This window comes from Phyllostomus discolor, chromosome 1 (genome assembly GCF_004126475.2).
Source record: "Phyllostomus discolor isolate MPI-MPIP mPhyDis1 chromosome 1, mPhyDis1.pri.v3, whole genome shotgun sequence".
In the NCBI taxonomy this organism is placed as follows: domain Eukaryota; kingdom Metazoa; phylum Chordata; class Mammalia; order Chiroptera; family Phyllostomidae; genus Phyllostomus; species Phyllostomus discolor.
The window spans coordinates 87,355,372-87,368,197 of NC_040903.2; the positions used below are offsets into that span (position 1 = coordinate 87,355,372).

The following is a 12,826-nucleotide window of genomic DNA, read 5'->3' on the forward strand; positions in this document are numbered from 1 at the left end:
CCTTGCCTCATTGCACTGGTACAGTTAAGACAGTGTGAACTCATTAGTGGCTTTAGCAAGTCAGATTACTGTTCCATGTTCCAGGGCCAATTTCAGGGAACAATGTTTGGTAACTAGTCAATGAGAATGAAGTTGCTCAAAATATGAAATAACTGACTTTTCCTCATGGGAATAACTTTCAGTTTCTCTTAAATCTGTTAATAAATTCTTAGGAAAACTTTAAATTTCAGTAAGGTGGGTATGAGTCTTAAATGATAGTGGGATGAGAGATGGGGAGCTTTCATGGGGCTTGGGGGACTCCAGGCCCATTGACAGTAATCAACATCGGTATCGCTGTTGAATACTGTGATGTTGTTATGGCACCTGCTTTATTACAACATTACTTTTTGGTGCTGACTTCAGGAAATATTTCATGGTTTAGAGCAGACACTGGCCCAAATATTGTGTTTACATGAGAACTTGAAGCACATCTTGCCAAAGTCATTCTCTTATTTATTCACTCCCCTAATTATCTCATAAGTATTTATTCACCACCTCCAATGTGGCAGGCTCTATTCCAAGTGCTTGATGTCACATAGTGAAGAAAGCCAAGTCTTTGGCCAATAGACATTCTAGCAGGGAGACAAATAGTAAACAAATTAATAGATAATATAATGACAGGTGGTGTACTGAATAAAAATAAAGCAGGTTAGAGGAAGAGAAAATGAAGGCTGACTGGGAAGGATTACTATTTTTAAAAAGTAATTAAAGATAGCCATTTGATAAAGTGACTTTTAAAGCAGAGATCTTTTTGATGAGGTCAATTTTAAGGAGAAGTGCATTCCCAGCAAAGAGGAAAAAAAGATGGACATGGGGAGAGAAGAGCCCTTGAGGTGGGAACATGTTTGAAAATTCCAGGAATAGTAAGCAGGCCAGTGTGGTGGGAGACCACGGTGGGCAGATCATGCAGGGTTTGTAAACCATGGGAAACACTTTGGATTTTATTCTGCAGGTGATGGGAAGCTACTGGGGGTTTTGAGCTTGGACTTGCATGATTAGATGTGCCTTTTAGCATATCTAATTGTGGCATGAAGACTACAATGCATCAGAATGGAAGCATGGAGACGAGGTAGGGGACCGTTACGGTTGTAGGGGCAAGAGGTGATTCTTGGCTTGGTCTAGGGTAGTAGCAGTGAAATGGTGAGAATAGTTGTGAGAACACATTTCGAACATGGAACAAACAGGATTTGTTTAGTTGGATTAGTTAATGGATTGAATGTGAGATGTGAGAGAAAGAGGAGTCAAGAAAAACTTGAGTTTTTTTTTCAGTGTGCATACTTGGCTAAATGGAGTTAGTAGTTATTGAGAACTTAGGTGTCTTAGCTCTCTCTCTCCTAAAGGGTCTCATTCAGTCAGTCAGCCTATTATTATGCCATACACTAAAAGAGGCGTTAGAAATAAAAAAGAAATGATAAGACCCAGTTCCTATTTTGTGGGAGGCCAGATTAACTACAACCTAATCAATAACCTTATGATAAATACTTAGGTAAAGGACCCTTCTTAGGAATTTTCTCAGCTTTCCTGTGCAATTTCTCAGCTGTATAAGTTTGAAAAACAGTTTTAATAAAAGATATTCTCAGTGTGCCCAAGTTAGAAAATAGAGAGAGGTAAGAAAAAGAAAACGTGGAAGCCTGGCTTCCAGATATAACTGTTATTAAAATTTAAAAATACACGATATCCATTTGGAGGTTTTCTATGTATACGTATTTATGATAAGAATTTAAATATACACTTTCATAACTTTTTCTAATATTCTTTTTTTTTTTTTATTACATCAATATGTGGTTGCTGGGGGCCGTGGCCTGCAACCCAGGCATGTGCCCTAACTGGGAATCGAACCCACGAAACCCCAGCTCGCAGCCCGAGCTCAATCCACTGAGCTACGCCAGCCAGGGCTTACACTTTCATAACTTTTTAATACTAAATATATATGTATGTTTAATTCTCACTTGAGAATGTTTGTTGACTATAGAGAGGAATGGAGTGAGAAAGACAGAAAGAAAAGAAAGAAGGAGAGAAAGAAAGACAAAGAAAGAGAAAGAAAGTAAAGAAAGGAAGACAGAAAAAGAAAGACAGAAAGACAGAAAGAAAGAGAGAGGGGGAGGGAGGGAGGGAGGAAAAAGAAAGGAGGAGAGAAGGGAAGGAAGGGAGGGAGGGAGGGAGGGAGGGAGGGAGGGAGGGATTGGTTGCCTTCCATACTCACCAAGATCAGGGATCAAACTCACAACTAGGTGTGGCAAGACCAGGAACTGAACCTCTAACATTTTGCTGTACGGTATGATGCTCCAACCAACTGAGCCAACATGCAACAAAAACCTATTTCTACAAATCATGTTGAATGGCTCTTGTTTTATTCTATTGTGTACACTTGCCATCTTTATTATCAGTCCTTTATTATTGAATCTGACTCCATTTATCTGACTCCATTTTTTTCTATTCTTTATGAAGATCCTTTTAAGTAAATTTTAGTTAATGGACATCCCTATTTTCTTAGACAAAGTTTTAGAAGTGGAATTGCTGATTCAAAGGATATGCATTTTTTAGTCTTTTAATACAAACTTCAAATTGTTCTCCATAAAACGTGTACCAGCTTTACACTTCCATCATCATTTTATCCGAATGCTTATTTTAGGTGTAAATGTGGGTTATTTTTTTTTTTAAGATTTTATTTATTTATTTTTAGGGAGGGAAGGTGGGGGGGAAAGAGAGAGAGAGAGAGAGAGGGAGAGAGAGAGAGAGAAACATCAATGTGCAGTTGCTGGGGGTTATGGCCTGCAACCCAGGAGTGTACCCTGGCTGGGAATCGAACCTGGGACACTTTGGTTCCCAGCCCGCGCTCAATCCACTGAGCTACGCCAGCCAGGGCTAAATGTGGGTTATTTTTAAAAACAAAAAATTTACTTTCTATTGAGGTTAAACACTTTATATGTTTTTTATAGGTTTATTGGTGATTTATGGTTATTTATTCATGTGTTTTTATCTATTTTCCTGTTGGCTATTCTTTTTTAAAATGATTTATTGTTTATGCTATTACAGTTGTCCCAGTTTTTTCCCCTTTTCCCTTCTCCACCCAGCTCACCCCCAACTTTCATAGCCAATTTCCACACAGTTGTCCATGTCCATGGGTCCTTCATATATGTTCTTTGACTATTCCTTCACCTTCTGTCAATCATTTTCCACTTGCCTCCTCCCCTCTTACAGATGTCATTCTCTTCCATAATTCTATGCCTCTGGTTCTATTTTGTTTATTAGTTTATCTTGTTCATTAGATTCCTCTTATAAGTAAGATCATATGATAATTGTCTTTAACTGACTGGCTGATTTCATTTAGGATAAACTCCAGTTTAGGATAGTCTCCAGTTTGATCCATGCTGTTGAAAAAGGTGGGATTTTTTTTCCTGCTGCATAGTATTCCATTGTGTAAATGTACCACCATTTTTAATCCACTCATCTTATGTTGAGCATGTAAACTGTTTCCAAATCTTGGCTATTGTAGATAGTGCTGCTATGAACATTGGAGTACATACATTCTTTTGAAAATTTTTTTTATTATTAGGATATATTCCCAACAGTGGAATTGCTGGGTCAAAAGGCAGTTCCATTTTAAATTTTTTGAGGAAATTCCATACTGTTTTTCACAGTGGCTGTACCAATCTGCATTCCCACCAACAGTGCAGTAGGGTTCTCTTTTCTCCACATCCTTGCCAGCACTTGTTTTTTGATTTATTAATGATGGCCATTTTTGCAGGTGTGAAGTGATATCTGTCTGATGGCTAGTGATGTTGAACATTTTTTCTTATGTCTATGGGCCATCTGTATGTCCTTGGAGAAACATCTATTCGGGTTCTTTGCTCATTTTTAATTGGATTGTTTGTCCTCCTGGTACTGAGTCCTTTATATATGAATTGTTTATATATTCTGGAGATTAAACCTTCGTCTGATGTATCATTGGAAAATATGTTTTCCCATACAGTTGGTTCCCTTTTCATTGTAATGATGAAAAGGGAACTGTGCAGAGGCTTTTAATTCGATGTAGCCCCATTGGTTTATTTTTTCCTTTATGTCCCTTGTCCTAGGAGATTGGTTGGCAAAAATATTGCTGCACAAGATATCTGAAACTTTACTATGTTTTCCTCTATAACTTTTATGGTATCATGACTTATATTTAAGTCTTTTATCCATTTAGAGTTTATTCTGGTGTATGGTATAAGTTGATGTCTAGTTTCATTTTGTTTCATGTACCTCTCCAGTTCTTCCAACACCGTTTACTGAATAGAGTATTTTTACTCCATTGTATGCTCGTGTCCCCTTTGTCAAATATTAACTGACCATAGAGACATGGGTTTATTTCTGGGCTCTTTATTCTGTTCCATTGATCTATATATTTGTTCTTATGCCAGTACCAGACTGTTTTGATAACAGTGGCCTTGTAATATAGTTTGATATCAGGTATTGTGATCCCTTCAACTTTGTTTTTCTTTCTCAAAATTGCTGAGGCTATTCTGGGTCTTTTTTGGTCCCATATAAATTTTTGAAATATTTGTTTTAGATCTGTGAAATATGCTATTGGTATTTTAATAGGGATTGTGTTGAATCCATAGATTGCTTTGGGTAGTGTGGACATTTTAATGATGTTAATTCTTCTAATCCCTGAACATGGTATATACTTCCATTTATTTGTATATTCCTCAGTACTTTTTCTTCAGTGTTATAGTTTTCTGAGTGCAGGTCTTTTACCTCCTTGGTTACATTTTTTCCTGGTACTTTATTTTTTTGGTTGCTATATAAATGTGATTTTTAAAAAAATTTCTCTTTCTGATAGTTCAGTATTGGTATATAAAAATGCCATCAATTTCTGAATATTGACCTCTTATCCTGCTACTTTGCTGCATTCATTTATTAGGTCAAGTAGTTTTTTGGTGTAGACTATAGGATTTTCTATATACACTACCATATTGTCTGTGAATAATGACGGTTTTATTCCCTCCTTTCCAATTTGGATGCCTTTTATTTCTTCTTGCATGATGACTGTGTCTAGGACTTCCAGTCCTATGTTGAATAAGTGGTGAAAGCAGACAGCCTTCTCTTGTCCCTGATCTTAAGAGAAACACTTGTAGCTTTTGCTCATTGAGTATGATGTTAGCAGCAGGTTTTTTTGTGTATGGCCTTTATTATGTTTAGATATCCTCCCTCTATTACCACTTTGCTGAGAGTTTTTATCATAAGTGGGTGCTGTACTTTATCAAATGCTTTTTCTGCATCTATTGATATGATCATGTGATTTTTGTCTTTCATTTTGCTTATGTGATGTATCACACTTATTGATTTGCTAATATTGTACCATTCTTGCATCCCTGGAATAAATCCCACTTGATGATAGTCTATGATCTTTTTAATGTATTACTGGGTCCATTTTACTAATATTTTGTTGAGGAGTTTAGCATCTAAGTTTATCAGAGATAATGGCCTATAATTTTCTTTCTTTGTTGTATCTTTACCTGGTTTTGGAATTAGGATAATACTGGCCTCGTAAAAAGAGTTTGGATATCTTCCCACGTGTTGAATTTTTGGGATAGTTTGACAATGATAGGTGTTAGTTATTCTTTGAATGATTGGTAAAATTTGCCTGTGATATCATCTTCTCCAGGGCTTTTGTGTGCCAGGAGTTTTTTGATTACTGCTTTAATTTTGCTAGTTGTTATTGCTCTATTTTCAGGTTTTTTGCTTCTTCCTGATTCATTTTTGGAAGGTTGTATGTTTCTAGAAATTTATCTATTTTGCCCAGGTTCTCCAATTTCTTGGCATATAGTTGTTAATAGTAATTTCTTACAATCCTTTGTATTTCTGTTATCAGTTCTTACCTCTGCTCTTTCATTTCTGATTTTATCTATTTGAGTCCTGTTGCTTTTTTTTTTTTTTTTGGATTACTCTGGTTAAAGGTTTGTCAATTTCTAAAAATATTTATTATATTTTTTCCCATTACCCTTTAGTTCCTGTATATCCCACACTCCCCAGCAATCACCAAACTGTGGTCCATGTTCACGAGTCCTTTTTTCTTTTTACTCAGTCCCTCTACCCTCTAACCTCCTTCCACCCCTGCACTAGCTGTCAGCCTGCTCTCCATCTGTGAGTCTGTCCTCATTTTCCTTGTTAGTTCAGTTTGTCCATTAGATTCCACATATGAGTGAAATCATATGGTGTTTATCTTTCTCTCGCTGGCTTATTTCACTTACCATAATATTCTCCAGGTCCATCCATACTGTTGCAAAGGGTACAATTTTCTTGTTAAGAATGGACTGTTTGACTTAGTTTGTTCATTATATGATGTGAAATGATCTCAAAAGCTTTTAGGAAAGGAACCACTTAAAAATCTGTGTATCTTTTTCTTCTAAAAGTTTGACCAATTAAACCATGTGACATTAAGAGATAAATTAGCTAAGGACTTTGTATTTGAAATTTAAATTTGAACAGAAATAATCATCAATAAATAATGTCACTCAATTTTTGGGAAGAGAGAAGCATGAGGTTTTTAAGCCCTCATTTTTTAAAAAAAGGTATCCTAAAAAGTTTTGATTCTTAAACATGGACATATGTTTCTTCATTTGATGCCACATGGGGTATGTTTAGGACACAGGAGGCTTTGCTTCTCATGGCCAAACACTGGGAATCAAAGGGTTATTTGAGGACTGAATCTTTAGGTGAATGCTGGCTTATCACATGTTAGTCCTTACATGTGTTCCTTATAATATGTAAGTCTGTAGTTAACCTGTGAACATCATCTTCATGTAATATTCATTTGACGTCTTCCATGTTCAATGCACTGTCCTTGGCTCCTCTCAAGTGCACTTGTTCATGTAATTTCCACAACAACCATGTGGAAGTGGTATAATTATTCACACTGACTGAGGCTCAAAGAAGTTATGGCCTGAGATCATGCATCTGATAAACTGTGGGGGCAAAGAGTCAACCCAATTCTTTTTACACTCTACATTTTTGTTGGCAAGAAGAATAAATAGTAAGCAAAGGGAACAATTATTTAAAGATGGACATCTTTTCGTTTAAAGATGTCCAGTGAAAAGAATGACAAGAGCACAGTATAATGTTCAAAATATACCACTAGACTTTCGGTCAAGATGGCAGCATACACAAACATGGCTCATCTTTTCACATAACCACATTGAAACTACAACTAAACTATAGAACAACCATCACTCAGAACCATCAGAAATTGAGTTGAATGGAAGTTTGATAACTACAGAATTAAGGAAATCACATCCATCAAGACTGATAGGAGGCGCGCAGACACAGAACAGGCTGGTCCCTCACCCACGTGTGGTGGATAAAAATTCAGGAGGGATATCTCAGTAGCAATGAGTCCCAGCCCTATACTAGGCCCCCGAGCCCAGGGTTCCAGTGCTAGAAAGATAACTCACTGCAATTTCTGGCTGCAAAAACTAGCATGGATTGATTCAGTGGAAGAAACTTTTGAAGCCCCAAGCAGTTCCTCTTAAAGAACCCACACATGGACTCAGACTCACTCCCTCTGAGCTCCAGTACTAGAGTAGGAGCTTGAAAGGCACCAGTGGCATACTGGGAGGAACTGAAGTATCTGGCATCAAGATGAGCAGAGGCCATTGTCCCTTTTCTAAACCCTCCTACCACAGAGTTGGCAAGCTGGTGCCATATCTGAGACTTCATCAGTGTAGATAACACTGATGAAGACCCACCTTGGAGAACCCTAGAGACATTGCCCTACCCTGCTTATGGATCCACCCAAGCTGCTTTTCTATATGAATGGCTGGTCTTGGCTCATTCTAGACAACTTCATAATGTCTCTCAAGCAACAGCTTGCCTCAGTGAGTCTACACCCTGCACTAGCAGCAGCCAGTAGGTGGGGGCTGACCTTGTGTGTAACATGTGGGAAACCCCAGGGCCAGTGCACAGTGGACAGCTACAGACCACATTGGAGCACCATCACCCTGCCCCTGCACAACTGATCCTCCATGGAGGCAAGAGGTTGGTGGTAAGTGGTTACAGCCAATCCTTGCAGCTGACTGGCCTGGGTAAATCCCTCCCACTGATCTGCCAACAAAAACCAAGGCTCATCTACAAAAGGGGTGTATACTCAGCCCACAAGGCGGGTGCACCTAGAGTACCCAGCTTAGGTGATAGGGGAGGCTGTGCCACTGGAGTTGACAGGACACCTCCTACATCAGGCCACACTACCAAGACACGGAGTGAAAGCAGCTCTACCTAATACATAGCGATATACATAGAGAAATACATACATGTTTGTTTCTAGAGAAACAAACACAGGGAGGCTGCCAAAATGAGGAGACAAAGAAACATGGCCCAAATGAAAGAACAGATCAAAACTCTAGAAAAAGAGCTCAGCAAAATGGAAATAAGCAATCTATCAGGTGCAGAGTTCAAAACACTGGTTATAAGGATGCTTAAGGAACTTAGTGAGGACCTCAGCAGCACAAAAAAGATCCAGTCAGAAACAAAGGATTTACTAATTGAAATAAAGAACAATTTACAGGGAAATAAGAGTAGGGTGGATGAAGCCAATAATCAAATCAATGATTTGCTTTCCTTATGTTCATTGGAACATAAGGAAGCAAAAAAAAAAAAAAATCGGAATAACGAGAAGAAAAAAGAATCCAAAAGAATGAGGATAGTGTAAGCAGCCTCTGGAACAACTTCAAGTGTTCCAACATTTGCATCATAGGGGTACCAGAGAGAGAAGAGAAAGCAAGAAATTGGAAATCTATTTTAAATATTAATGAATGAAAACTTCCCTAATTTGGTGAAGGAAATAGACATGCAAATCCAGGAAGCACAGAGAGACCCAAAGATGGATGCACAGGGGCCCTCTCTAAGACACATCATATTTAATATAATGCCAGAATTTAAAGATGAAAAGAGATCTTAAAAGCAGCAAGAGAAAAGAAGTTAGTTACCTATAGGGCAGTTCCCATAAGACTGTCAACTGATTTCTTAAAAGAAACTTTGCAGGCTACAAGGGATTGGCAAGAAATATTCAAAGTCATGAAAAGCAGAGACCTCCAGCAAAGATTGCTCTACCCAGCAAAGCTATCATTTAGAATCAAAGGGCAGATAAAGAGCTTCCCAGACAAAAAATAGCTAAAGGAGTTCATCATCATCAAACCATTATTATATGAAATGTTAAAGGCAGTTATTTAAGAAAAAGAAGATCCAAACTACAAACAATAAAATGGCAATAAATACATATCTATCAACAATTGCATCTAAATAACAAACTAAGCAAACAAGAAGAACAGAGACAGAATCATGGATAAAGAGAGTGTTTTTATGGCTGCCAGATGGGAGGGTGGTTTGGGGGAATGGGTAAAGATGTGAAGGGATTAAGAAATACAAATAGGTAGTTACAGAATAGCCATAGGGATATAAAGTACAGTACGGAAAATGGAGTAGCCAAAGAATATGCACGGCCCATGGACATGAACAATGGTGGGGGATGGCCTGAAGGAGTGTGGGGTGCTGAGTGGAGGGGGGAAAAGGGGGGAAAATCAGGATAACTGTAATAACTGTAATAGCATAATCAATATAATAAAAATTATAATAAATTATAATTTTATATAATTATGAATTTTATAATAAAATTATAAGTTATATAATAAAAAACAAATATTCCACTAAAAGCATCCATTTGATAACATTTCTTGATAAATTCAAGCATTTCCTGAGGGTCATTCACTGTCTATTCTCTGTCTCTTGGAAGTCTCTGAGTTTCAGCCATCATCTTTGTCCCAGAATTACTCAAATGCCTGAATCTCTAACTACCACCGTCTCCTGATTTACCACTGGGAATTCTGCTCCACTTTTTAATTTGAATGTCTTCAGGGCATATTAAAACTCAGTGTATCCAAATATCTCTTCTCTGAATCCTCCCAATCCTTAATTTTTATTATTGCTCCTGTTTATAATAGAAGCACCATTCTTTTCTCGGTGAATGAAGCCTGGAATTTCAATGCCATTTTTGTTTTTGTTTTTTCTTTTCATTTATGGGGTTTGTTGGGGAAAAGTCCAGACATTGTTAATGTAACGAGAACAGTTAATATAATGAGAACGGTTTGCACAATGGTTAATATAATCTGTAGTTTATGTTACCATTCACTTTTGGCGCGTATTCTGTGGGTTTTGACAGCTGTATAATGATGTGGATCCACCACTATAGTATCATTCAGAGTAATTTCACCACCCTCTGCCTATTCATGTCTCTCTCCCCCTTAATCCCTGGCAACCACTGACCCTTTTACTATCTTCATAGTTTTGCCTTTTCCAAAATGTCACGTGGTTGGAATCAAACAGTATGTAGCCTTTTCACATCAGCTTAAGTAAGAAAAATGCTTAATGCTTTAAATTCTATTTGCCTAGAAAACATATATCTGAGAAGATGGCCCTCAACATGCAGCTCCCTTCCAGGATCTGGGGGACGGGAAGGGGGACTTGTGCCCTGAAAGCCACGTCATCAGCAGCCCCGATGCTTAAAATGCAGACATGTTGCAACTGCATTAGACTTCACACCTTCCTCATCATGATATTTTTAACTGCATTGGACCCAGTCCAGTGTAGAGTTATAAATAGGGCTGGATGGAGACACGTGGGTAGGCTAATGATTAGGTGCCTCTTCAAACCTGTGTCCTTAAGTATTTATTCCAAGTTTATTCATTGGAGAGGCTGAGTCCTGTGTGGGGAAGAGCAGAAAAGAAAGCAAGTTGGCTGGCTCAGAACATCCCATTTAGCAGAACAAAATCAGACCTTAAAAGTCAGTTGGGTGATTACTGGTTGTTATTAAATCTCATCAACCACTCCTACTCCTAGTAGCTTATCAAAATATATCTGTCTTCCAGTCAGCACTCTCTGGCATGTACTTTTTTCCATCTTGGAACACATTCGGTGATGCAGAGTTTCTTATAGGTTTATGCTCTGGGCAAGTGCCCAGCTGGTCTTTGCCAACCTAATGTGGCCATCCAACCCTTACCTCTGTGGAACTTAGACAAAATCAGCTTTTCTTTCTCCATCTGGAGTTGTAGTCCCTGAGGAAATCCCTCGGGCCTGTCCCAGTCACGGGGAGAAGCCCTTTGGGTCGACACTGTTTCCCTCCTGTAGCTGTGGGGATGCTCACAGAAGAGGAACCAAAAAGTTCTGCTTACCACTTCCTGTTTGCCTCCTGTCTGGGAGCCCTCATCTGGGTGGTAAAGGTGGAGGAAGAGCAGGAGAAGAAACACTAAGGGTGATGAAATGGGGGACTTGGGGCTGGACACTCAGGTGCAATGGCACCATGAACATCCAGCAGGCTAGTCACCTAGGGCAGAGTTTGGCAGCTGTTTACGGTAATGGGCAAGAGATGATTTTAGACTTCATGGGCCATGTGGTCTCTGTCATGTCATGAAAGCTGTCATATATAATTTATTTGTAAAGGGATGGGCACAACTGTTCTCCACTAAAATTATATCGATCGACACATGTCTGTTCTTAGTTTGCTGGCCACACAAAAACAGGTAGCGAGCTGCATTTGGCCTGCGGGTTGTAGTTTTCTGACCTGGTCTGGAATAATACAGGAAACCTGAGGTTTGTAAGTTTCATGGTATCTGTGCTTCCTGTGTATTCTCTGTAGATATACTTTTAGGGCTCACTTAGTAAAGGTGAATAAAAAAATAGCTTTGGAAATGCTAAGTAAATCCAGAGACTGGGAGTTTTGCTGACCTGTGGACAGCAGAGGAGAAGCATTGTCCCCAGAGGCCAGCTGAAATAGTGGCAGCAGCAACAACAGCGAGAACCACAGGGCAATGAGGGAATGATGGCTACACATCAGAAGTGCGGGCTTTCATTTAATGCTAATACCTTGGAGGTGAGTTTGGTTTTAACAAGGGAGGCCAATCTTCTTTGATAGTGAAACTGTATTATTTATAATTTCAGAACTCTTTCATTTCAGGTATTTTGTTGGGCTTTTTTAAGAAAAAACATCTTTTAGTATTTTTGGTATGCGAATGCCACATCAACTTTGTTTGGAAGGTAGTGGCCTCGTAAACGGATGGAGCTTGAGCCTTGAGAGATGTGCTGGCATGGGAAATCCCTATACTCCTAAGCCAATAACTCATTAATTATTAGGTGATAAATAGCTATCATTAGTAATTTATTTAATGTTTACTTTATTTATTTTTTTGCATACTTAATCACCTACCACAATTTCTACCAACAGGATCCTTACTACAGATTTAATGACCTTAACTACAGATGGATCTCCTTGGATAACTGGACCTATAGCAAGGAATTTCAAATCCCCTTTGAGATTAGGTATGTATGTGTGTATATCTGTATCTATTTTTATTTATTTTTATAATTATTTGAGCTTTTCTTCTTTTTTTTTGTCTCTGCAATAATTTATTGCTTTTTTAGGTTTCATATCAGAGGGTTTTTCGACTAAAACCTTATTATAAAAGTGAATTTATATGATATATATGGCCCTGGCCAGGTAGCTCAGTTACTTAAAGCATTATCCCAATGTGCCACGGTTGTGGGTTCAATTCCTGGTCAGGGCAGATACAAGAATCGACCAACAAATGCATACATAAGTGGAACAACAAATCAGTGTTTTTTTGTTCTCTCTTTCCATTCCTCTCTCTTTCTGTAAAATCAGTAAATAAAAAAGAAATTTAAAAAAGTGAATGTATGATTTAGGTTTTGATTTGTATATGAAAATGATGCCATTGATTATCAGTCATGAACTTATATCTCA

The 12,826-nt window shown here is 38.2% G+C and overlaps 1 protein-coding gene across 1 annotated transcript in view; it reads left to right on the forward strand.

Annotated features, from left to right (window-relative positions):
- MANBA (mannosidase beta) overlaps positions 1 to 12,826 on the forward strand; it is a 119,353-nt gene that overhangs the window by 1,627 nt on the left and 104,900 nt on the right. Inside the window, exon 2 of the mRNA XM_028507288.2 lies at positions 12,290 to 12,384. Within this exon, the coding sequence (XP_028363089.1) occupies positions 12,290 to 12,384 (95 nt within the window). The remainder of the gene's footprint in view (positions 1 to 12,289; positions 12,385 to 12,826) is intronic.